Source organism: Thunnus maccoyii, chromosome 20 (genome assembly GCF_910596095.1).
Source record: "Thunnus maccoyii chromosome 20, fThuMac1.1, whole genome shotgun sequence".
In the NCBI taxonomy this organism is placed as follows: Eukaryota; Metazoa; Chordata; class Actinopteri; order Scombriformes; family Scombridae; genus Thunnus; species Thunnus maccoyii.
In genome coordinates, this window is record NC_056552.1 from 13,277,255 (window position 1) to 13,304,661 (window position 27,407).

Consider the following 27,407-nt stretch of genomic DNA (forward strand, 5'->3'; position numbering starts at 1 on the left):
TGGGTTAATCACCTGTCAGTAAAGTGTGATCTCTGAACAGAGGTGAGGAAGCTCATATAAAAGATTTATAGCCTGGAGCAGGACTCTTAGTAGACTTACAGGATATTAGAGCTGCAATTATTAGGCAATGAATTGATTAGCTGCCAACTCTTTTGATAATCTGTTAATCGCTGAGTCTCCTATGACAGTAAATTGGATATCTTTGGGTAGTGAACAATACAAGACATTTGAAGATGTCACCTCAGGCTCTGGAAAACAGTGATAGACATTTTCACCATTTTCTGACATTTTATGGACTAAAAAACTAATCTATTAATCAAGGAAATGATCATTAGTTGCAGCCCTACAGGTTATAGGATACTTATAGTGTCACCCACAGTTTAACTGTAACAGTAGACTTACCTATGTGTGGCATTAATACCAACTCTGAAAGACCCTAATACAGCGCAAGATCAATGAAATCTTGCACATATACTACGACCAAAAAAAAAATCCCTCCATTACACATAAGGCAGTATCACAATTGTGTACGTACTGTGACCTAATTACAATTTATAAGTATGATTCTTGGACTGAATGTATGAGTCATCTTTGACGTGTTGTGACATAAAATAATCAATTATAGTTCTTAAGCCCACAGGATGCAACAGCATCACCGGTCATATAATTGCCAACACGCATGCGCGAAAAGGGGTTCATCCCTTAAACAAAGTTCAATTTCGGCATCAACAGATATGTTTCTGTGCCTTAGAACAGCAATAAAAACAAGATAACACTTTGGACTTTGCTGTGTATCCGTCACAGTTATGCTTCTCTTGTGGGAAAGGAGTTATTAGCTTGAATCTGAAGCCTTTCATTGACACTCCAGCAGAAAAAAAAAATACAGTTGTGATCTTCTTGGAGACGGAAGTGAGCACTCCTGTTTTTCCAGTCAAGCCTCGCTGTCAACGCTGCGCATGCATGTCAGTTTTTGAGTGCTTGTTTACGTGTGTTATATACGCCTATGAGTTCCTACCAAAGATAGTTCAGAGCCTTCATTTGCCTCGGAGACTGGCCCTCTGCGGTATGGCAGCGGCAGCCGGCGGGTCGGAGGACTGCAGCCGGAGCGGCGGCGCTCAGGGCGCGCTGACAGGTGACGGAGAACCGGAGGAGGCCGAGGAGTTCACCTGTCCGGGCCACTGCTCGGAGCTTTCCCGGCGGCAGAGCGAGCAGAGGAAGGCGGGGCTGTTCTGCGACGTGACGCTGGTTTTCACCTCAAGCGGCAGCGGGGTGTCTGGGGAAAGGGTCCAGACGTTGTCCGCCCACCGCTCAGTTTTATCCGCAGCATCGCACTACTTCACCTTGCTGCTGGGCGGCCAGTTTTCAGAGGCTCAGTCCGGGCGAGTGGAGCTGAGAGAGTGGAGCTCTGAAACCGGACCCGACCCAGACACGGTGGAGAGTGTCATACAGTTCATGTACACCGGGGAAATCAGGGTCACCGCTGCCAATGTGCATGAAGTGTTGGAGCTGGCTGACAGGTGATTATTGTATACATGCATTTAATCTGATTTCCACTTGCTTTATACACGGAAGTACTGAGTAATGCTTTTGTTTCTGTCAAGGGGTTATTAAGCCACACCTTGTCTGTACTCTTAGTAAGCCAGGTGTGACTGAAAACAAACACCTGTGGCTCTGCATGTCTAGCCAGCCATTTTATGAAGTTACAAGTCTTATTATAAGAAAACAAACATAAAAGTGTCTTTAGCAGAGATGTGGGCCAAATAAACAGTAAAACCATGGCCCACGACAGATTGAGGTAGCCTAAATGATGGCCCACGTCTACCAGTAATGTATAAGATGACCCATTACATACCCATACTACTACCAGCGTTGCCTTTGCCTTTTTCATAGGAGTCATTTGACACAGCACAGGTGTAAATAATAAAATGAATGATGGCTGAATTCCATTTAGCTGTCTCTGCTGGCTCACTGCCACACTGTCAAGGCTTACTGGGACACTTGAATAGAACAGAGACATCGTTATGTTAGTAGTAACACCTGTGCTTTTCCTATTTACGACGAGTCAAAATGTCTGCTGTGGAGAAGCTATACAGGGAATGGATCTTAATCAGAGTGTCTGTGTGTCGTTAAAGGCCCTACACACTCATGGTACATCTACACAGGTGTTTTCACTTATTTTTCCTGATTAGGATGTACAGATTGATTGATCATTTATTGACAATTCTCTCACTCTCCCATTTAGGGTTGCAACTAAATATTGTTTTCATAATCGATTAATCTTCTGATTATTTTTTGGTCTCTAAAACATCATAATAATGAAAAATGTCCATCACAATTTCCTGGAGTCCATGGTGATGACATCAAATGTCTTTAAAAAAAAAAGCAGCAAATTCTCAAATTTGAAAACCTGAAACCATCAAATTTGTGGCATTTTTACTTACAAAAGGACCTAAGTGATTGATCAATTATCAAAATAATTGCAGCTCTACTTTTGCCCCCATATAGGCAGGACAACTTTAACATTGGTGACTGATTATCATTTGATCACGTAAACATGATGACATGATAAAACTGCACTTTTGATGATTGGCGTATTTTCATGTAGTAGCCAGTTAACTGTCATATGTGACCCCAAAAGTACATGGTGTTTGGAAGGCAGATTTTAACATATAATCCTGAATTCAAGGTTACAGGCGCGTGGAAATGCAGGAAACACATTTTTTTCACTGCAAAAATAAAAAGCAAGTCACTACATTAGTTTTCATATTCATAAATGCAATCAGGGTGTCTTAGTTTTTGTCTGGGATCCATATTTCTATACGGTTGACTACAGAACATGAGTTTTTACTAGGATGGTGAGGGAAGTCTAATATTTCAGTGTATTGTATGCTGCAAGCTCTTGTTCCATCTATTTTCACTGCTTAGTTCTTCCTCTATAACGTTGTACTAATCAACTGAAAAACATCACAATATTCTGATAATGCTGACATGTTTACACCGTTAGGTTCCTGCTGGCGCAACTCAAGAGCTTCTGCGGAGAGTTTCTGATGAAGAAGTTGAGCCTGGCGAACTGTGTAGCGGTGCACAGCCTGGCCCACATGTACACACTGGACCAGCTGGCTCAGGGAGCCGCTGACATGATCCGAAGAAACTTTCACAAAATTATCCGCAACGAGGAGTTCTACACGCTGCCTTTTCACCTGGTGCGAGACTGGCTGTCAGACTCAGAAATCACCGTGGACTCTGAACAGGAATTGTTTGAGGCTGTTATAAAATGGGTGAACCAGAACACAGAAGAGCGAGAGAAGCACTTTGAGGAGCTATTCAGGCTTTTAAGGCTGCAGCAGATGGTTCCTACTTACCTAACACGGGTGGTGAGAAAGGAGCCTTTAGTGGCGAACAATGCAGCTTGTCTGCAGCTGGTGTCCGACGCCCTTGAGGTCCACGCTGTTTGCTTTGAGAGCCTCAAGTCAGCTGATCTGGAGCTCTGTGCCTCCTACATGGCGGCAGCACAGCCACGTTTTGGCCAGAACATGGATGTAATCATGGTGGTGGGTGGTGTTTCAGAAGGTGGGGACTATTTGAGTGAGTGTGTGGGATATTTCGTTGCTGAGGACCGTTGGGTCAATCTGCCGCACATTCACAACCACCTCGACGGACATGCCATCGCCGTCACCGACAGCCATGTTTACGTGGCAGGGTCCATGGAGCCAGGCTATGCGAAGACTGTGGAGCGCTACGACCCCAACCTCAACACCTGGGAGCAGGTCAGCGGCTTGACCATCCGCAAGCACTCCTTTGGCCTCACATGTGTCAGTGACATACTCTACAGCATCGGTGGTCATGGCAACTTCAGTCCAGGCTTCAAAGATGTTACTGTCTATGAGCCTGAGCAGGACCAATGGCATAATCTTGAGCCAGCACCCAAGATACTACGAGATGTAAAAACGGTGAGCGTGGAGGACCGCTACGTGTACGTGATGGCCAGAACCCCAGTTGATATGGACAATGAGGATGGACTGAGCACTGTGACCAATTGCTATGACACAGAAAGCCACAAATGGCAGGAAGTGGACTCGTTACCGCTCATTGATAACTACTGTATTTTTCAAATGGCTGTGGCATCCACCAACTTCTACCACACAGCTTCCTGTTGCCCTAAGAGTTACAAAGTCACAGCTGAGGCCGCTCAGCAGAAACTAAGCAGAAACATCTCAGACGACATCCTCGACAGCCTCCCTCCAGAAGTCACCAGCATCGAAGGTGCTGCTGTCTGCTACCTAGGGGAAGACATCTTCATCATCGGCGGGTGGAGGAACAGCAACAACATAGACAAGCAGTATCGAAAGGAAGCCTACCGTTACTGTTCCGAGAGGAAGCGATGGATGCTGCTACCGCCCATGCCCCAGCCACGCTGCAGAGCCGCCGCCTGCCACGTTCGCATCCCGTACCAGTATCTTAACGGCTCCCAGCGCTACCCCATGCCCCAGAACCTGGCAAGGCAGCGAGACCGCATGCAGCAGATGCAGCAGCTCCATCGGCGCACCCTCAGTCTGCGAAGACAGCTGCAGTCTCAGATCGAATGTTGAGATCAGAAGCTGTTCACATGAATCTGAAATTCTGCTCTGTCTTGTTAGCACTTCATCCGCTGATTATTGCCTTGTTGTTTCCACAAAACTACTGTCTCATTTTTTACCTTTAATGAGATAAAATGTCTGCATGAATTTACCTGGAGCAGGTTTGCAGGAATGAAAAAATTGAAAGATTTAGCGCTGCTAAGATTAATTGATTAATCTGCAACTATTTTGATAATTTAATTATTTTTAAACTAAATTTCAAGCAAAACTGCCAAATGTTTGCTGTTTCAAAGCACTCAAATCTGAGAATTCGTTGCTATTCTTGCTCTTAAATTACTGTAAATTTAATATGTTGGGGTTCTGGACTGTTGTTTGATCTAAAATAAGGACAAATAAGACATCACCTTGGACTCAATGATATTCTGACGGGTGTTTTTCACCATTTTCTGATGTTTTACTGACCAAATGATTAATCAATTAATCAAGAAAGACTACACTGTGTGAACTAGTGATGTTGAAAAAAGAATTAGCCAGACAGGCTACTAAATTATCAGTCTTACATATTCATTTTGGCCTTACATTATTAGCTTATGCCTTACCTTTATTCTGCCAGTAAATTATACTCTGATTGCTGTAACATGTTGTTGATTTAATTGCTAAACAAGTAAGCTTTGCTTTTTTATATGTACCTTAAAGTAACAGATTTAAATGTGTTGTAGTGCAAGTTAGAATAAAACTGAATACCAGTTAAACTGATGTAAACACAGCAGAGCAAATGATGTCTACATTTACTATGATGTCATTGAGAAGAAAGTGACAGTTAAATGAAACTGTAACAACCAGCTAAGATATAAATATAAGCTTTAACTTTTTACTGCTCTGCTACATGCGTCTAATTTCTCTACTACCTCCTGTTTCCACCATGGTTTTACCTTTTTTTTTTTGCACTGTAGGGATTGAAGTATCTTGTTGATCATGTTAAGTGTATGTTATGTGTGCGCCACTTGAAAAAGACAATCATGTATCAGAGTTTTTGCAGTGAGAATCAAGTATTGAGCAAAGCACATATTAGGGAAAAGCAGTGAGTATGTTTTCCTTCTTGTTGTAACATAACCCCTTTTTCACTGCACTAAGATATGTGGACTAAAATGTTCAGATACTTAAATACTTTTTGCCATTCCAATGAATGTGTATGAATATGTGTGATTTATTTCTTTGATATATCAAACAGTCAGGAACTGCCTTATTTAATTTTCCAAGGTTGTTGCACAGCTTCAAAGGTTGAAGGATAGACCAAAATACCTCTTGTGTTTTTGCTTTCTCTGATAATAGTGACAAGTCATTTTTGGCAAAAGAAACTGTACTTCTTTTCTTACTTGAGTTATATTTACATTCAGTTAGCCTTTTTTTTGTCAGGGCATGGTTTAAAGATAGTGGCTTCCTGGAATTATTTGGTTTGATTGGACTCATTGGTTTGTTCTGTCTTTGTACTTGTGGTCAGTTTTATTTATTTATTTGGCATTTCACTTTTTTTGGACCTCTGATAATGTAGAAGCAGACATGAAAAGACGGGAATGACTTGCAACAAAGGGCCAGATTCAAAACAAGGAAGTAGCATTTATGTGGTGTTTGTGTCTAACCATTCAGTTATTGTGATGTCTCCTTTCTGGCTAAATTTGCTCTCAGTGAGTATGAGCACATGTTAAGATATGGACACTGCACTGTGGAAAGACAAAAAGATGTGTGAAACACATTAAATCAGAAGCTGGATTTTTTTGTTTGTTTGTTTGTTTTATTTTTTTGCCAATAGTTGTATGAATTGATGGGATTTCCAGCCCTGAAAGACATTGTACGCTGTTGTTTGTTTGTCTCATCTGACTCTATACAGTGTTGTTGGACTGTTTTCGCAGTATATTTTTCCATCGCTGTTGAAATTGCTAGTGCCTGTGATATTCTCAGCCAAGCTCTATTATTTCATTAGGCATTTCGTGTTGTGAGCCTAATATTTTTACTCTAATTTACTGTACAACTGATGAATGAAAATCGTCTGATCGATTCTATGTTGAAGTTAAAAAATTACATACGAGGTCAGATGCACGTAAGCAGAGAGTTGCTGCAGAATTCAGCGGAGCCGCCAGTGACCTCAGCAGGATCTATTCACTGGGTTGCAAGTACTGATTTTTGTCTTAGATGTCAAAAAGCCCAGTTGGAGAATTTATTTTGGAAAACGTATTATTTGCCATTGCTATATACACAGATGTCATGCAGCCACATGTACTTTGTGTCACTGCATTTGTATTTGCAAGAGCTGCAAGTGTATATTGTTTGGCGTTTGCAATAAATGTAAGTTAATTCATTGAAATCAGTTTGTCGTCATCTCTGAAGAAAGATGCAATCTATTTATTTATCTATCTGAATCCAAATACTTTAAGCTTTCTGTCATGACAGAAGAAAACAGTGTTGCCACAGTTACACAGGTTATGATGATGGTTTATAATCGTGAACATAGCAACAGCGTTTATATGTAACAACAAAGGAAACAATACTGTAAGACTATACTAAACATCACACTACACTTAAGGAAACCATAATATAGTGAGTTTAAAGTTATTAATCAATAGCTGGAAATTCATATGTACAGAGTCAAAATATGACTGCAATGATTGCGATGATGATTGCGCCTTTAGCACCTGTATCAATAGACATTTTGCAACATAGTGACAGATTATCATTTTCTTTGCTTCATTTATCAGTGTCAGCAGTCATTAGTTAACATCAGTGTGATTTAGGTGAGGTTTTCTTAGTGTGCCACATCTAGCTGACAGCTAAACGGCTCATTTTAGTTCCTGGGTAGAATAATACAATAATAATAGTAAAAGTGCTTTAAATGATGATGAAACAATCTTATTAAATGATTCACTTCATTCTGCAAAAGTCCAAAATAATACTGTGAAATTATTCCTAAGGAAAATATACATCTTACCCAATACTGCAAAGCTGAATAGCAACAAAAATGAATGTGGTGAACTTTCTCCTGAAATAACACAAACAAGTAATGTGTGCATTAATTAAGGTTACACTACTATTGGTTGGTGTTAGACAAGACAAACAACAATAATATCACTTATAGCGTCTGTATGTTATAAATGTAACAATTCAAATTTGAAGATACATTCAGTACCAATAAATTTCTACATTTTATGAGATTGTTAAACGATGAAAACCATCGATTTAGAAACGAAAAGGGCCTCAGTGAAGTAGGAACAAATATACGTCGGAACTACTTGTATTTAGCACACAGAGTCGGGGGAGTGCTGACGGTGCAACAACCACGGATAGTGTAAACAAACCATTCAAACCGGCTGTCCACTGTAAACTACATAAATTTTAATTAATTCGTGTTTTAAATACACACAGCTTGTTAATTAGCATGATGTGTTTTTAACGGCGGGACTGAAAAGCAGGTTGCACATCGCCTTTGAAGATGGTGAGTCAAACGGTCAACTGTTATGTAATCGATACGGTCGATATTTATTATTAGACTGTAAACTAACAACATTTTTGCATGTGCACCTGACCTACTGTGCACTTACTTAAAAACTCACAATGTTACACTAACACTGACTTGATTTATTTGACACATCAATACAAATAAACTCACTGGTCACTTCATTATAGCCACACCTGTGTAATCTAATCTAATGCAATTAAATACAAACAGCTCTGCCATAAATTATACATTTATGAAGCTTATATATTTTTAGTTTTTATTGACATTATCAGAAAGGTGATTATTCTACTTTATGTTTATTATTGAGGTCGTAGTGGGTGGTGCTGGTGTACTGGAGTCCATTATATTGAACTGTGTTTCTAATATTTTGTCCACCCCATTAACAAACATGAGGAGGGCAAAATTTTAGGAACATTACACTACACCACCATCACACACTACGACCTCAATAGTAAACATAAAGTAGAATTATCACCTTTCTGACAATGTCAACAAAAAGTGTATAATATATACAATAACTATAAAATGTATAAGCTTTGTAAAAGTAGAATTTATGGCAGAACTGTTGTGTTGAATTGCATTAGATTGCAGGTGTTCCTAATAAAGTGGCCGGTGAGTGTATATATAAATATATATGTATATAAAATGTCATACACAGCGACAAATACATATTAATTTAAAATGTTGAATGGATAATACAGTAAAGTTAAAAGATAACTTATTTCCATTGTGGTCGTCTAATCTAACTTGTAATGTGTTTTTTGTTTTGTTTTGGGAATATTTGTCTGTAGATATTTTGTCTGTGGTCTGTAGATATCTTAATGAACATACTGTAGTCGCCTCCAGGAAACTTCTGGAAAATTACAAACCTGTAAAATAAAGCGCTGAGTTTTCTTTACATCCAGGTGTACCATATTCCCTGGATCTACACACCAGTGCGGAGTATCCTGGCAATCTGGCACCAGTTTACCAAAACCGAGGTGAGGAAAGAATTTTTTTTTTAAATGTTGTCTTTATGTGTATGTTTTTTTGTTTTTTTTTTTGTGTATTCACTGTAAAATATATAAATATTGTACAAATGTATGAATGTTATCATATGTAAGCAAATGTAAATTTACTTGAAATGCATTTCTGCAATAAAGTATAAGAAAAAAAGACAGATGTTTTTGAGTCAAGATGATGGAAGTGTCATTTCATAAACTTTAATTTTGGGTACTTCAAAAACTTTCACAAACTGTTTGATGAACCTGATATTTACTTAAGTGCAAGCACATAACATATTCTAGTATAATGGCTCCCGGGGTCTGCTTTTATCCCCCATCACTCTCCTTTTTTGGAGAGATTTTACTCAACTCTTTTCTGTTCAGATCCCAGAGCTGGCCAAGTGCTCGGTGCTGATGAGGGAGCGCAGCAGAGTGGAGGAGACAATCTATGCCATGCAGCGAGCGGGCGCAGGCAGCCTGCATGTGAGTGAATTAACTGTGGTGCATTTCATGAGGAGTGAGAATATATTCTGAGTCAAATACCAAACAATACCTTAATCACCTTACCAAGGTGCTTGTCTGAGCCTACAGAGATGGAAGATACTTTTCTGTTAGCAGTCTGCTTGTCAGTCCAGGTGACTTTTGTTCATAAATCTTGGCTCAGTAATAAATGAGACTTGTGAGCTTTTGTGAAAGAACACATAAATGCAAAAATCAACCTTGCCTCAGAATTTAACCAAAAGAAAATGTACTGTTTGCTGATTGGTAGAGTACTATTATACTATTATTTGGTTCTAAACAGTCCTCTCTCTTCAGGTTATTTCTGACTTCGACATGACGCTGACCAGATTCGCCCACAACGGAAAGAGAGTGCCCACCACCCACAGTAAGCACACAGGCCACAGATCACTGACTGACTTTCAGCTTTGTCAGCTTCTAATGTTAAAATATTGGATTAAATTTGTGTTTATAATAATTGAACAAAATTGCCCAAGAATCAAACCAAAAACATTTAATTGAAAGTTAAAAATTAACTGAAAGCAAAAAAGTGTACTCAAATACAAAACCTATGATAAAACTATACAAGAGTGAAACATTTGATTACAATATTTTCCACTTTTCCTCCCCTGATCAGGATTTCTCTTTTGTAGTCACTTTTTTTCATGTGCTGTTCTGCTGCTTAGCTTTTCAGTTTCACTGTTGAACATTTCAGTTTCAGTTCAGCATTTTTCAGTTTCTGGAAGTGCAACAAGTAGTACGACTTACCATTGACCTGTCCCTCCAAAAGTATTTGGCTAATGGAGATGCAGCCATGTAACACCTGCTCACATTTGTGTCTGAACTGAAACTGAAAAATTCAGCAACTGAAAAATGTGACCACAAAAGTTTTATTGTAAGTTTTGCCTTTGAGGTCATTTTTTTTCTTTCAGTTTATTTTTTATTCACTTTCAATTTATTTTTTTGTGTTTGATGCTTGGGAGATTTTGTCCAATTATTATGACACAAATTTAATCCCATTTTAAGGTAGTACACATATGCATAATTAGATGCAAATGGTTTATGAATTGACCCAGTTTCTATTTGTTGATGCTTGACTTTTTTCATTATTTGTTCATTTGAATGTGTTCTGCTGTTATAAACCTGGTATAAACTTGCTTTTCTCCAGACATCCTGGACAACCGGTTGTTGATTAATGAAGACTGCACCAAAAAGGTAAATATGCTACAGGCATTAATTAGCATACAGTTAAACTTCCTACCTTAGTAGATATAGTTGTTTGATAAGATAAGATATACTTTATTGTAACCTCAGGGATGTTTTTCTTGGGCACAGCATCACTGCATTACAAAATATCTCCAGACATACTAACATACTTAGCAACATTCTTACAATCATTCCTACAAAACATTTAAGCAAAATATGTTGAATTTCATACATTCAACAAAAAAAAGAGAAAAAAAAGAAAACACAGACACACAATAAGACCAATAAAACCAATTCAACTTATAAAACTAATAAAGTGCACCAGTGTTGCACTTTTGTTACGACTCGGCCTAGGGGAAACCCCAGCGCAACATGAAAAGTGTGAGACTCCCTTCTTCCCAGTTTCCAAGAACCACCAGCCACAAGGAATTTACAGCCCTTTAGCTTTTTATTCAGAATTTCTTAAGCTTCAGGGTGGGCTAACAGGAAAATAACAAACAGAAGTAACTAAAGCTGAGGAACCTAAACTTACCTACTCAAACAAAAGAAGAACAAAAAGACAAGCCACTAACCTAACTCCTAATCTAACAAGAAACAGGAGAAAATTGGATTTAACAAAATTACTGCCCACCCCTACGAAACGTGGGCAAAATTACATAGAACATCAGAACGTGTTGGTTGGAAGTGGAGAGAGATGAGCCTCCTCAGAAGCTGGAAGAAGCCGTCCTTAAAAACTACAAGCCTCTGGGGGCTGGAACCAATCAGCTCTCTAGAACAACCCACAACTCAGACAGTCACAATCATTCAATCAGCCCCTACACACCTGCATCCCAACACACACACACACACACACACACACCTCAGCAGGAACCCTAGGAAGAGAGAGATCCACAACACAAGCACAAAATTGAAGCACATACAAATTACACAGCAGAAAAGTGCTCAAGTGACCTCTGGGTCATAACACTTTGTACCAGAAAATTGCACATTTCACGTAAAACCAACAACTAGAATGTTGCACATGCTAATGTAATCCCTGCTATACATCACACTCTGTGACCATAATGTAATGTTACATCAACACAGCATTTAACTGCAGCTATTTAAAATCGTAATAAAAGTTTTCATAACAATTAAATCTGCATTTTGGAACTCAAACATGCAGACAGTTTGTTTTGGTGCTGTGACATGCACATATTTCCAAACTACAAATTATGGTTCAAACCATGATTTTCTAAATTCTCTGCGCTTGAAACTCTGTAATTCTGCATCCACCATTGTAACATGTGGACCAAGTCTACCCTTGTAAGTTCTCTTTTGTTGGTTCATTGCAGATGAGGCAGCTGTTAAACACCTACTATCCCATAGAAATTGATGCTAGTCGGACTGCTGAAGAGAAGCTGCCTCTCATGGTGGAATGGTAAGAAACAGATAAAAGCATCATTTGTAAGAAATAATAACCCCTCTCTGTTTTAATGTGTATTTCTCAGGAAATAAGTTGATTCCAGGACTGGCTGGAATGATGAGAAATGATAAAATGCAAAATATTTTTTGAGTACTTTGAATAATAAGCTCTACATCTTGATGACACTGACAGGAAAGGAAACTAAAGGCAATCATGGTTGAAATTTGTCTCGTGTTGCTCTCCACAGGTGGACTAAAGTACATGAACTCCTCATTCAGCAGAGGATCAGGAAGGACATGCTAGCTCAGGCTGTCAAGGAATCCAGCGCTATGCTCAGGTACATACAGCTCAATGTCCAGATTAACCAAGATCCTGATTCTTCTGAGAAAAACGTATTTGTCAAAAACACCTACAAAATGTAATAATCCATTATACAATTTTTGTCATTTTATCATAAATCCAAATACTTTTTAAACTATTGCAATTGTATGTGCTACTACTTTACTATTTACAACACATAACTGGAAGAATAGTTGTTTAAGATACTAACATAAACCTCTGGCAAAGATGATTGTTGGTTCATGTGTCTAATGAGTGGTGTGTCGATGTCTTCAGGGAGGGCCACAAAGTGTTTTTTGACCGTCTGGCTGAGCACCAGGTCCCTCTGTTGATCTTCTCAGCCGGTGTTGGAGACGTCCTGGAGGAGGTGATCCGACAAAACCAGGTCTTCCATCCTAATGTGCATGTCATCTCCAACTACATGGACTTTGACCACACTGTGAGTTTGACCCCACTCGGCCTATGATGTATGTTATTGTATGAAGATCTTCCACTTTACCTTGTAGGGGAAGTTATCAGAATATAAAAGTACAAAAACTGTTTTTAACAATGCAAATGGGCAAGAAGCAAGATTCTTCTTGCCTCATAGCTACACAGAATCTCACTGGATGTTTGACAGGGTTGTCAATGAATACCAATTACACCAAAACCACCTTTCCTCAACAGTTTATTGATTTCAAGGCACAGAAAACAGGAACAGAATAAAGGAAATGCTAAACAAATCAAGCTAATTTGAAATAATGAAAGCAAGCAGTATTACTGGTGGAGTATTTACCAATAATATCATCAGGCTGTTTCTGTTTGATCTTTGTTGTTCTATAGATCATTTAAGTACGTTAAAGATAGTCATTACATTCACTACAAGGATCAGCCTGATTCTTCTCCCCAGTTTTAGTCAAGGTATTTGAGGTATGAGTGTCTCTTCTTGTTGAAAAGGGGGTCCTGCGAGCCTTTAAAGGCCAACTGATCCACACCTTCAACAAGCGGGAGGGAGCTCTGTCACATGCAGCTCGCCTCACAGAGCTGCAGGGTCGACCCAACGTGCTGCTGCTGGGAGACTCTTTGGGAGACCTGACCATGGCCGACGGGGTGTCCGAGCCTGAGAATATCCTGACCATCGGCTTCCTCAACGACCAGGTCAGACCACAGGGAGGATTTCTTGTATCAGCACAGCCAGTTACGGGAATGTGATTGTCACCGTCTGTATGTTGTTTATCGCAGGTGGAAGAGAGGAAGGAGACGTACGTGAACTCCTTTGACATCGTACTGGTGAAGGACGAGACGATGGACGTTCCAAACAGCATCCTCAGGTACATTACTTCATCGAGAGACAACAAATAAGAAGTGCAGGAAGGAAGTGGACACAACTCAGTTCAAACCAAATACATTCACTCCATTCACTGTGTTGCAAGCTGGACAATCACTAACCTCAAACAGACCTCAAGACTGGACTTTTTCACCTCTGTGTCCGCAGGAGTGATTAATGGTGCAAATCACACACACTATACTCTGAAATCTTTATTTTTACACTCTGTCTTTAACTTTTGACCTGTATTTGCTGTAAATCAAAGCCATCCTACCACAGTTCAAAGTTTTGAAAAGATCTAAATAAGGTCATCCAGTTGTAATTTATTTAAGAAGAATCTCTCTCAGTTTTTTTTTTTTTCCTCATTTGTTTGCGGGAATCCCCAGAACTTCTCGATGGGAAACAGTAACAGCAGAATGGCAATGTGTCAGTTTACCACCACTGAGGGAAGGGAGTAGTTGTACTCCTTTGGCTTCAGTACAAAGTAAACGCCAAGTTAACACCATCTGCCTCCCCTCTGGAAACAAATTAGCAACTCAGAGACCTCTTTCAAATGTGTCAGTACGAGTAGTTACACAGCATATTTCTAATATAATTCTCATTTTTTGTAGTTTTACTGTATGAGGATGAGCTGGTTTTTAAATATCTTAAACATTAAGCTCATGTATGAAGACATAAAACACATTTCGTATCTTTCAACTCTGCCAGCTCTTCTGCTTCATACTGAGACTGTTCTGCTGTGTTTTTGTTGTACTGTATTCTGTTTTCTCTGCAAGTTCTTGATACTCCAGTCTACATACTGTACACATGGATCATCACATACTCGCAGGGTGCAGCTAACTTGGCAGCGATGCTATCAGTCTTTAAGCTATTTTATTAAATATTGAGTGAGTTTTTATTAACCATTTTTAAGATGTGACAGTGAAGACAAACATGTTGACGCAGAGCGTTTTGTCTTTCAGCTGAAATATTATAGCTGCTATTAGTAAAAACTTAACATGTAGCTTGTTGCACTTTACTACAGGTGTTCCTCTCAGTTATAAAGGCAGAGTTAACATTTTTGTTAGGATACTTTATGGTAAAAAGAGGGAAGTTGTGGTAGAAATATTACTAATAACCCATGTCTCCAACAGAAATTTCACATACATTGCATGGGATTCTAAGAAAAATGTGAACTAACCCTTTAATTAACATTTTAACAGTCTGTAGGCCAATAATAATTTCTTGCAACACAGTCTTAAGACAGTAAGGCTGTCACTAGTGGATAGATGACCTTGTCTTTTAAATTCCTTCTATTAGAGACGCATCAATATTAATAATACTAATATTCTCACCAATATCAACATTTTTCTACTAACGTCTTACTTATCGTCGTACATATGCAGGTGCACGACAGGTTAAGCTTTTCAGTACTTTCTACATTAAGTAAATATATTTGTTTTTAGTCTGTTACTAATTTCCAGTACTGATATTTCAGTTTTAAAGACTCAGCTGCTAACATACAAGTTGTAGAAAACGGAAACATTTTATTTTTCTTACAAACATTTTAATTAAATGTGACTTTCAGGGACAAATGAAGGTGCTTGTTTGGTTTTCTGAAATACAAATTGTAAACACAAACAATCATACAACACAAAAGTACACAAAAAGATCTTTTGCACTATTTTCTTGTCATTTCAAAAGACTGTCCAACACGTTATAGAAAATATTAAACAACGCTGTGCAGGAAAAGTCTCTTGTGCGTGTGTTTTTTAAGGTGTTTGGGTTTCAAAGGTGTTTCGTCCTAATCACAACTCCTCATGTGCCGCCTGTTCCCGTTCCTTGTCCTCATCGACCTTCAGTTTGAGTTCGTCAGCCGTGATGACTCCATCTGTATTTCGGTCCTGGTTGTTGAACATGTCGGCGACGACCTGATCCATTGTCAGTCCAGGCTTTATACGGCCTTTGCCCTCTGCTACCTGCAGCTTGATGAACTCCCCAAACTAAAACGGGGCAAAGAAGAGTGATCAATAATGGCGTGATGTGATCAGAGTGCTGTGTGGGCGGTAGCTCACTGGAATGAAAGGGAAACATACTTAACATTCTTTATTTATTGGTACAAGACTATTCCTGTGTGAGGTTTGTCAAAACACCACACTCTCCTCACTTTTACCTCACATGTTCTAAGAATTAAGGGACAATATGCATCAAATGTCAAGGATAGCCACATATTTAACAATTAATCATAATTAATGATTAGTGATAAATTCATTGTCAGTCACTGCACTACTCCTAGTGCTAGAAATCTAAGTTAAGTTCTCCCATTCACAGTTTTTGTCGCCATAATGAAAAACATCTAAATGTACACAGACATTACTTAAAGTCTCTGCCCACCCTCAGAGGTGTTATCAATTACTCCAGCTGATTAGATCTGTAAAAACCATGTGATGTCACAAAACTATGGACCAATAAGAGAGATAACAGGGTAAGTTATTATCAGGCACAGAAAAAAATTAACGGCAGACCAAAAATGATGTCAATCAAGCAAACTTTGTTTACACTCACACGGTCTTGAGAAGAGGTCTAATCATGCAACATAAGTGAAACCACCTGTGTGGTTGTACTACAGTATCTGTCACATTTCCATGTCATCATAGCATCTTTTAAATGATTCTGATGGCATAATTTAACACCAGATGGCGCCAAAGTGAAGAATTTTCAAATCCCTAGTGGGTTTTATTTTTGGCTATACTGATTTATGTTGAGTTTTATCATGATTTTCAGTCTTCAGGAAGCAAATTAATACAGAACAAACTTACCACCATCTGTCTGCCTAGTAAACCTACAGTTTCCATGAATAAACTTTGCCTTGCACGCAAGTTTTATTTTGGTTTTGTCTCATTGCTCTTATCAGCAAAACAATGGAGAAAAGGGAACAGACTATTCCATTTAACTGTCACACATGACATGACACGTGTAAAGTTAAAAAAAAACTTGGTCATGAAAATGCTGAATTTGACCATTTGCATCTGGATTTGTTTTGTTGGGGAAAAGTACTTCCTGTGAAGGTACATCCAACTCGACTAGAAAACCATAATTTCTGAGAAGTTGCGTCAGTGCCATAAAACATAAATTCACGAGTCGACATGTGGGAGCAAGAATATAAAATGTCATCAACCGCTTCAGTAGCAGGAAGAAAGACATGAAGTCATATCTGCTCGCTGCTAATTCAAAAACAAAATCATTTCAGCGCTGTTATCCGCATGTGAAATGATGATGAAAGTGGTCAAACTACCAGGAGTAACTTACCTCCTCCTGGGGAACCTCTCCGTTCTTGTTTATATCCAGGGCCTCAAACAAGTCTGCAGGGCTTTCACCCAGCCACACAAACAGGTAACCTGGCGGCACACCCTTCTCGAGGCCCATCATCTCAATCTCAAACACCAACACGGCACTGCTCGGCACGCCAGAGGCTGACGGATAGAAAGCAAGAAAGGCACTAGTTAACTTTGGGTTTACCTCTTAAATACCTAGTGAAGAGTAAACCTGTGCATGTGAATAAATGTCTTTTTATTTATTGTCTGAACTCGCAGCTTATTCCTAAATTGTGTATTGTGAAAAGGTTAGGTTTCATAACTTATTGTGAATCTATTTGTGAATCTGAAAATCTGATCTCAAAGTATACATTAACCTCAAACAAACAAAAATAGCGATAATCAAACCATCTTTCTCCTGATAAAGACGGCAAAGCTGAAGTCTCACCTCCTCTTTCTCCGTGGCCCAGGTGAGGCGGCACCGTTATCACCCTCTTCTCTCCCACACACATGCCCTGCAAGCCTTCGTCCAGCCCATCAATCACTTTGTCCGACCCCAGCACTGCATCCTGCTGGCTCTCATAGTCATGTCTAAGGACAAGGTCATTTATCAAAACCATTTCCATTTTTTTTTTAAGTCAAAATGTCACTGTTAATAAAAGTTTTGTGGTTACTCACGAGGAGAAGAGGCGCGTGCCGTCCAGCAGGGAGCAGTTGTAGTGATAATGGACGAGGTCGTTCACTGCGGTGGTCTCGTTACACACCTCGGGTTTGTGGATGATCTGGATGTCCACGGTGTCGTTGGGGTTGTGGAAGTCGATGACGTGGATGTCAAAGACGAGCACGGCTGAAGGGGGGATGACGTTACCTGGACGGACACAATGAAATTATTTCATTGTCATGGCAACTCATAGTGTTGGGAAATACTAAATTCATACTCAGATGCATCTATCTTTCACATACAGCGTCAGCGTGTTTTCAAGTTTCAGTTTTACAAAACCTGTAATTATGACTTATGTTATCTAATTTTGGTGTCATATTATAAATATTATTAAATCTAAAATTCACTATGGCTGCAACTTATAATAATTTCCTTATTGGTGGACCTTTGACATCTTCACTTTGTTTTTTCCGAGTAACAGTCCAAAATCTAAATGTATTCAGTTTGCTATCATCAAAAGTCAAAAATACAGAACCAAAATGTTATTTTACAAGCTTAAACAACCTATTTTTTAAAACCTTTGCTTTGTGTCAGTACAGATGTGGCATTTATTATATTTATAACATAGGAGATCAGTTTGGGGTAGTTGCTCTGATGCAGAGAATGTAACTGCAAGTTTAGTTTACTCACCTGCCCCTCGCTCTCCATACGCCATGTGTGGAGGGATGATGACTCTCCTCCTCTCCCCAATGCAGACTCCCAGCAGGGCCTGGTCCATACCTGCAATCACATACCCCATCCCAATGTAGGTGTTGTATGTGCTGTTCCTCTGGTAGCTGTTTCAATAAAAGATAAGTATGGTTAAATGTCAAAATAGGTCTCCTTTAATAGAAGTACATTTTTCATGTATTGGGGCATCCACATTTTAAGACACATCAATGCCCCAAAATTGCTGCAAAGTAACTGACGACTCATGTCAGTGTGTCCTGAGCTCACCTGGTGTCGAAGGTGTTTCCGTTCAGGAAGGAACCGTTGTAGTGGTAGCGAACGTAATCCCCAACCACAGTCTTGCGTGTGCATGACTCGGGCACCACCTGGTGCTCAACTGTGACGTTATCCTTCGGGTTGTGAATGTCCACCAACAGGACATCAAACACCAGAGTCGCCTGGGGGGGAATTTCTGTACCTGGTGGACCAAATTTTAAAACTTCACATGAGTTTCATTCTGGTGATGATAGAATTTCATTTAGCTCATTTTTTTTACCTAGTTTAGGATCGGAACGAAGTAAACTATCAATTACTGTTGTTCTATTAATGTAATTGACTACGTTTTACTGCATGAATGTCAGTACAATCATAAGACAGATAATATGATACGATAAAACTTGGTTTACTTCTTTCAAACATGCAACAGTGTAAAATACTGATCTGTTCTACTTATTGAACATACATGGCATTCACACATTGCATTCACCAAAGGAAAACATATTCGGCGACCTTATCTCATTATCATGACTTCCATATCTCCAGATTTTGACTTATGAGAAAGGCCCTCATGATCAACAAGACAAGATCCAGATTATATAATTATGGAAAAACTTTTCATAACCATGAGAAAACTATCTCATAATTATGAGATAAGACCTTCAATATTTTATTCCTTTGGTGAATGCGATGTGCTTCCATATGAACAGAATATAGCAAATGATTATTATAAGATAAGATAAATAATGATAACTGTTCATTTCAATGTGTGAGCATCTTGGTAGTAATCAATGAGTTGTTTTTTTATTTATTTTTTTACAAATTATAAGCCTTGCTTTGCAAAGGAAATGGTTGAACATCGTTCAATAGTTTACGATATTTCTGTCTCAAGTTTTATGAAGAAAAGAAGTATGTTCTGTGACATGTTTATGTTATTGACAAGGTGGTTTTGAGGAAATTGTCTGTTGATTCCTTCTCTATGACCTCTGATTCCCGAAATGTTTGGAAAAATCAGCGATCAACCAGAAAACGGGAACACCAAATCCACCGTAGCTTCTACATCCTTCTATTCCAACCATTCATACTTATACATACCAGATCCTTTTTCTCCGTAGGCTTTGAAAGGTGGGATTAGGATATTTCTGATCTCTCCCACACACATACCCAGCAGGCCCTCATCCATGCCCTTGATCAGCCAACCCTCGCCCACCAAGGAGTCGTGGGTCTGCTTCCTGGCGTAGCTATGTAGGGCTCATACAAGCGCAAAGTCAAACACATAACTTCACACAGACAACATACCTGCATGGAAAAGTACAAACACACACACAAGAGCTGTCATTCGAACAGGGCTTCTTCAAACAAGAACCTCTTCCTCATATTGCATATATAAATGACTGTTTATAATAATTTTAGGACAACAATCCCCTTATCTCTTCACATCCCAATGGCCTTAGAGCATTCTGTAAATATCTAAACTTCGACAGAAATTCACCTGGAGTCAAAGGCGGTGCCATCAAGGAGCGTGCCGTTGAAATGGTAACGCACAAAGTCAGTGCGCATCACAGAGCGTTTGCAGTCTTTGGGCGTGGTGATGGTTTTGGTGACGACCATGTCAGCCTTGTTCCACAGATCCAATAGATGGATGTCAAACACCAGGGTGGTGTCTGGAGGAACCACATCGCCTGTAAACATGGTTAGCTGCAGTTTAGATGGACTTACAGGGTAAAATCCTCACTGCTGAGCACTAAACTATTAAAAATAATCAACAGTTTTCTTAACTTGAAAACTCACCTTAAATCATATTATTTCCCCAAGTGATGCGTTCCAGTTGAAGTTGCTAGGGCAGCAACTAATGATTATTTTTATTATCGATTAATCTGTTGATTTATTTTCTTGATTAATCGATTAGTTGTTTGGTCTATAAAATGTCCGAAAATGGTGAAACATGTCCATCACTGTTTCCCAAAGACCAAGTTGACATTGTCAAATGTTTTGTTTTGCCCACAACCCAAAGATATTGAGTTCACTGTCATAGAAGACTAAAGAAACCAGAAAATATTCACATTTAAGAAACTGGAAGCAGAGAAATTGGACTTTTTTTCTTAAAAAAATGACTCCAAGGGATGAATCGATTATCAAAATAGTTGGCAATTTATTTAATAGTTGTCAAATAATTGATTAATCAACTAATGTTGCAGCTCTAATCTAAACTGCAATATAATATAACACAGTGGGATTAACCTGCTACAGTAAAAATGATCTAGGATCCTTTGTTGAGCTCCAGAAACCAACTAACTGTAATACTACCGTTCACCAGTTTTGCTTTATATCAGTTAGCTTGTGGTAATTTGGTTAATTGATTTAAAGGTGTTAAAACTAGATTTTGACACTGGCACCCTCTATAACAATGGTTCCCAACCTTTTTGGCTTGTGACCACTTAAAATGGAACAACATCTACTTGTGAACCATTGTCATCAGTTGCATATGTCTCAGAATATGACCAAATAAACCAAAGAACAATTTTTCCCTGTTTGGGAACCCTGAGGGGAACCAAACCTCCAGGTTAGGAAGAACTGCTCTAAAAGATGGGGCTCCATTCAGATTGGGTAAAAAGGTAGGAGCTGCCTTAAGGCCCTAACCTTTTCAGTTTTGAATTATGCTTTTGTGGTTTGTGATTAAAGTGATTGCGACACAGACATCCTGAGGCCTTCAGGGCAGTTGTTAATCCAGCCTGGCTGAAAAAGACAGTTTTCCAATCAAAAGGTGCCAAACTAAAATCCCTCTGGATTATCTGCTGTGTTTGAAAAACTAGAGCAGCCTGGTCTTTCAAAGTCTGCTTTAAAAACCTGCTACACAACACAGACCTACCACTTGTGCAGAACAAATTTATTCATGACATTTTCATCTACCTGCACCGGTGCTTCCGTAGGCCAGGTGAGAAGGGACGGTGATACTTCTGCGCTCATTGACACACATGCCATGCAGACCTTTTTCAACTCCAGCGATGAGCCGGCCCTCCCCTATCAGGCCGACCGTAGGTGCTCCTCTCTGGTGGCTGTGAAGGAAACCAAACGATTGACGAAGGAAATGTCAGAAGTCTGTGTTTGCTCAGAGGATGTAAACTCTTGAACAGCAGGAGTGCAGCTGCAGAGAATGCCTGCAGTGATTTAACAGACTACAGCAAACTTTCTTGACATGCAGATCATCATTATTTCAATTTATTCACATTTTTCCTGCTGCTGCATCCGGATTAAGGGCCTCTGCAACGGTATAACTATCATCTTAGAGATCAATGAGACAAAACTAAAAGACTCCATTGAGATTTTCAGAAATAATGCGAATCAACCTACCTTGAATCAAATGTTTTCCCGTCGACAAATGTGGCGTTATAATGATAGCGAACATTATCCCCCTCTTTTACTTCTCTGACACAGACTTTGGGGATGAAGTATCTGTCCACGACTACATCTAACACGGGACTAGGATTGGACTCCACGGAAGACCACGTAGTGAGGAGGAAAAAGACAGTGCAGCAGGCAAACATTTTGTTACAGGCTTACGTCAAATAACTTAAAGGGATATAAAACAAAACACAACAATAATAGCAATAAAAGTAAAAAAAAAAAAAAAAAAAAAAAAAATTAGTCGTGCGGCCGTGTGCGCGCTTTACGCAGGAAGGAGGCTGCAGATGTGGCGCAGGGCAGCAGTGTCTGAATGCTGTAAACGTGGACAATCTCCAGACTGCTGTGCAGTTTTACCACAGGGCAGGAATGTTGGAGCTGGGAGTGGGAAGCGCCTCTGTCAAGGCAGATATAATAAGACAAAACTCTACTTCCGTTACGAGAAAAGACCACAATAAAGATTTAACAGCTTGCAGAGGTTATGTTGGTGTCACAAAATGCAGAATCAGGGGGTCTTTTTTCGTTTTTTGCAAAATTAACGTAGGTTAATTCATCCAGATTGTTTTATAAAGCAGGTTTAACTCAAATGTTATTTCTAATAGTTTACGAAATATCTTCTGATGAGCGATATCATTTTCAGTTTAGGTCTAGTGTGAGGTCTATTTTGAGGTCTAGTCTAAGTTTGGTTCATATTTCTGGATACCTGATTTGTTTCCCCTTTTGAAAAATAATCTTAATTTTCTGTTTTTATGTTGAAGGCTGAGTCGCCTCTAGTTCAGCTGACTTGACTCTTTAGCACCGCTGCGCACAGCCGCAGGAGACCCGCCTCTCTGGATCTGGATCAGCTTCCCAGAGCCGTAAAGTGTCCTGAGAACCCCGAAAGTGTCAGTTTTTTCATTAATGCCGTGAAGTTTTCGTGCAGATACATTGAAAAGGATAACTCAAGTTTTATCTTCCATCGCTTCCTCTTCGTCATCGACAAATCTCAAATTACATAAGAAAGGCGATGACTTCACTTTTACTTGTAACAATACTTGATCCTGTGAGATTTATTTAAAAAAATAAAGCACCCAACATCACGGCAAACTAGAGATGACATTGATTTTTAACTAAGTGGACATCATTTTGTCCAAATAATGCCCACATACACGAATCTTCTGAAAAAGCGTCCAAACCAAACCTCTTCCATACAGCCTGATTTTACACCACAAACTAATAATTATGTAAAGTAGTGAAAATAAACCTAGCTGGGACCTCCAGGTGGTGCCAGAACCACGACCCGTGCCTGAGTGAGCCATGTTGGAGCAAATAGGAACACGATGTGCACGAGCGGTCGCTTTTACGCACGACTGTTATTACGCCAAACTGTGCCAGCAGCAGCTCGTGACAGCTGTAGGACTGATAAACCCTCTAACAGATGATCTCAAAGCATATATTTCTCTATTTAGATAATCTGTCATTTAGACAGGAATCATACTGGATCCACAGGTTAAAAACATCCACACCTTATGGGCTCAACAATGCATTTGATCTCAAAAGCTTCTTTTTAATTAAATATATATTCTGATTAATCCATGTCTGTATTATGTTGATCTTTTGGACTGATCTTCACAGCAATGCTGAATAAAAACTCTCACTATATTATGAGTTAACATCTGATATGTACTTAGAAAGGCCTACTTAAGTGTTTCATAATATGAGTGTATAGAAAGTCTTTAAATGTTCTTTTAATGTTTTTATTACATCTTGTGTCTCCATATTATTCAGTTATATAGCTTGGGTTCCTAACACTACATTTATTGCCGTGGCTAAATAAATACAGGATCATGTGTCCATTTCTATGTTGCCTTTACTTTTTGATTGTCCTCTTTAAACTTATTGAGACATCTGAACATTTTAGAGGTTTACTGTGTCAAAAAGTGTAAATATAATGAAATGTTGATGTGTTCTCTTAACTTTTCTAGTGTTCAGTGGTTGTGATGAACTCAGGTGTACCCTTGTGACTTGTTGATGATGTCACTGATTATGAAGAGATGTGTTTCTGACATTTGTATTAATCTCTCCTAGAGGAAGACTACGTGAGGTCGGTTATATTATTAAATCATTGGAGCTGTACACATTAAAAATTAAGTAAACCTAAGTTTCTACTTGCTTACTACATACACAAAATATCTGTTTTCCACCTTTTCAAATGTTGACTTGTATTGACAGAGAAATATTTCCTGTATGTGAGATACACAAAACACAGACCTGGTTCCGTTCCTGTGATTCTGAGTAAATATTTAGAAATGTTTACAAATCTTCCTGATAACTAAGTAGGATGAACTACAAGCAGTTAACCCTTCACTGTCGCAGGTCTAGCCCGGGTGATAATAGTGCTACATACTGTATCTATTATTATATTGTATAAGTATAATCACATGTTGATATTTAGTAATTCAATAACACTTAATTGCTTTAAAAGAAGAGCTGTTTCATCTGTAAAAATAGTCATTTTAAAAAAGCATAATTTTAAAAAAAGCAAGAATCAGCTAATGATGTGATACAATTTCCACAATGTAAAAAATGTTTCAAACATATATAATAAACATTTTTACAGATTCTAAGTACAGTTTAGGGTTTTAAAGTTTGAATTTTCATAAATAAAGACTTCCTCCGTGCATATATATACTGAACATTTTTCATTTATCCAGATTAAAGTTTGTGAATACACTGAAGTTTGACCGATCAGTTACATTTACATATTTTAAATGAAAATTACAACTTTCAGTTTTGCAATAAAACCTGCAAAAGTTACGGTGACTGTTTACAGTTCAGGAAAACTGTTAATGTAACTATTAGATTATTGGAAAAAGTATCAGGATTTCTGACAGCAAATTGCAGTGGGGTTAATTGGAAGTTATTTTAACAGCAAAAAAAACAGACACATGGATGGAAGTCAACCTCTGGTATTCAGATATGTTTTAATATGTATTTTAATATACAGTAATATGAGTATTTACATTGACAGCTAATACTGGTTACTTTCCTGTAAGTCTAAACAATTTCGACCTGCTTATGTGAAACGGTGCCAAAATCCTTCGATGAGTCCAACAACGATGTTTGATCACAAACAGTGGCGGTAAACACAGAGTGACCTGAGCTTTCAGCCAAGTCTGTCCTTGAGTATTTGTTTTTATACAGTGTATACGGAGTAAAGAGTTCAAGTATGATTAAAGAGATACATTGACAAGTTGATAAAATCACCTGTTGTGTAAAGTCAGACATATTTCCTCCAAAAAACAATCTCTAAATGCATTTAACTTTTTTTAAAATCAGGAATGTCAAGTTAATTTATTAACCTTCAAAAGACAGGTTTGTGTACCTGAAAGTAACAACTCAAAATGCCAACATATTCCTTTAATGCTACTGTAGGTTGAGTGGCAGTGTAACTTGGATCATCTCTTCTGGCACCCGTGTTATTGTGCAGTTCCTTATTGTCACTGGTGAAATAAAGTTTGTATATAACCACAGGAGTATAATCCTCTGAACCTGATATATGACTCTGAAGTCACGAGAGGATAAATGAAGAGTGAATCACACAAAAGCTCAAGACTGTTTTCTTTTTCTTTTTTTTAAAGGGAGAAAATTTGAGATTGATTTTAGTTATTTCACCCTGAATACACTCTAGAAATAAACCTTCTAATGTTATTTTTTTAAATATACATATTTATTGCTTATTACACGGATCTGTTCAGTCAGAATTTAATTGTCTGGAGCAAATCAGAGATAAAGCATATTTTAAAATCTGCTTAAATTTTCATTTCAATTTCTACAGTACTACTATCTCAACTAAATTTAGGGCATCAAAGCCAAATTATAATTTGTAAAACTGAGAAAATCTTAGGTCTAAGTCCTAATTTTGCAGCTTGAAACTTGAAAACCTCTCAGAGGCATGTACGAAATATACAGTCTCACATCTTCTCTACAGCCCAGATGATCAAGCATATATCCGACAGCAATGTTGGAAATCCAAAGGAGCTCAAAGTTCCCTAAAACTTACAAATCAGACAGATTTAAACTCCCTCACCTAATTAAATCTCACAAGACGAGCAGTTTAAAGCTTGCGGGCTGAGAGGCAGGAAGAGTCTTCCTCGCCAGACTTGTGCTTCCACTCAGAGCGGCAGTGAGTCACTGCTGTCTAAATGAGTCAACCTTATGATACACTATGTACAACAGCACCCATGTTCAGCATACTCGTATGCATATTGTTTGTATATGGATTACGTATAATACAGCGGGATAAAACATGTGGTGTTTACATGTGCAACAACGTCTATCCAGCTTGGCGGCGGTAAAGAACAAAGTACTCGGATGTCGGCACACAGACACAACAAGCGATTGCTTCCTTTTGCAGGCTTGAACTATACGTTCATACATTAATGCATATTATGTAGAAGCATTGATTTAAGATGGACTACTGTTTGATCATAAAAAGCAGCATAAGAGGAGAAAATAAGGCTACTACTGTGGAATGTAAAGGCCTATCACACAAAAATAACCCTCTACTAGACGGACATTCACTATTTGGTGATATTTATAGATTTCTATTGCAGTTAAAATTGCACTACTTAAAAGGAGGTGGCACACCAGTACAACCTTACTGGTTGTGTTCTCCATGAGGTTAAATAAGTTAACTGTGTATTAACAGAAGGCTTTACGTTGCCTCCTTCCATGAAATCACTTAAAGAGGTAAAGCATAATAACAGTCGAAATGGCAGAAGACCAGCTGTAACCAGTGGAAGAGAAAAGAAAACCAAAAACATTAACTCGAGCAACAAACATATGTATTGAATAAAAACTGGAATGATCACAAAACAGGTCTGTATCACCTACATCTGTATCGACTTGAACATCTGTAACTACACAATCTTTGACGACTGATCAGATCTCGATGTGTCTTCAGGGTAGACCGAAAAAAAAAAAGAAACCTTTCTGAAGGAGATGTACTGATGTACTGAGGCAGCATAAATGAAGTCAGAAAAGAAAAACAGGAAAAGTCTGAGGGCTCGTAACCATTTGCAGAGCAACTGGAAGACATCTTTTGTTTTGTCTCCTCAGAGCTGACGGGACACAGTGTAAGGAAGACAGGACAGCAGGGAGATACGGCTCAAACTCCCGAAGATCTGGAAAAAGAAGAAGAGGAATGGAGAGAGAAGACGGAGAGATAAAGAGGTGAGGGGAGGAGAAAAAACCGAAGACA

At 38.7% G+C, this 27,407-nt stretch overlaps 4 protein-coding genes across 8 annotated transcripts in view; 2 read left to right on the top strand and 2 right to left on the bottom strand.

The window, feature by feature from the left end:
- Positions 1-56: 56 nt before the first annotated feature.
- Positions 57-6,939, top strand: klhl11 (kelch-like family member 11). The gene is made up of 2 exons (XM_042396869.1): positions 57-1,517; positions 3,005-6,939. The coding sequence occupies exons 1-2, from the start codon at positions 961-963 to the stop codon at positions 4,587-4,589; spliced, it is 2,142 nt and encodes a 713-aa protein (XP_042252803.1). The 5' UTR covers positions 57-960; the 3' UTR covers positions 4,590-6,939.
- Positions 6,940-7,864: 925 nt separating this feature from the next.
- Positions 7,865-15,556, top strand: LOC121887043 (7-methylguanosine phosphate-specific 5'-nucleotidase-like). The gene is made up of 10 exons (XM_042397577.1): positions 7,865-8,064; positions 8,994-9,068; positions 9,456-9,554; positions 9,888-9,957; positions 10,738-10,784; positions 12,110-12,195; positions 12,428-12,517; positions 12,796-12,958; positions 13,456-13,656; positions 13,741-15,556. The coding sequence occupies exons 1-10, from the start codon at positions 8,062-8,064 to the stop codon at positions 13,858-13,860; spliced, it is 954 nt and encodes a 317-aa protein (XP_042253511.1). The 5' UTR covers positions 7,865-8,061; the 3' UTR covers positions 13,861-15,556.
- On the bottom strand, positions 15,326-23,529 carry fkbp10b (FKBP prolyl isomerase 10b). The gene is made up of 10 exons (XM_042397576.1): positions 22,115-23,529; positions 21,674-21,819; positions 20,256-20,445; positions 19,859-20,004; positions 18,776-18,965; positions 18,470-18,615; positions 17,797-17,986; positions 17,567-17,709; positions 17,114-17,277; positions 15,326-15,807 (listed from the first exon to the last, which is right to left on the bottom strand). Exons 1-10 carry the CDS (start codon positions 22,306-22,308, stop codon positions 15,613-15,615), a joined length of 1,704 nt encoding a protein of 567 aa, XP_042253510.1. The 5' UTR covers positions 22,309-23,529; the 3' UTR covers positions 15,326-15,612.
- Positions 23,530-26,974: 3,445 nt separating this feature from the next.
- The window catches only part of adam11 (ADAM metallopeptidase domain 11), a 29,441-nt gene continuing 29,008 nt past the window's right edge, over positions 26,975-27,407 (bottom strand). For 4 of the 5 annotated variants that reach the window (XM_042396723.1, XM_042396724.1, XM_042396727.1 and 1 more), the window contains one exon: positions 26,975-27,330. In XM_042396723.1, coding sequence (XP_042252657.1) covers positions 27,182-27,330 — 149 coding nt within the window. In that variant the 3' untranslated portion in view covers positions 26,975-27,181. The remainder of the gene's footprint in view (positions 27,331-27,407) is intronic. The other variant, XM_042396726.1, reaches the window with a different exon arrangement.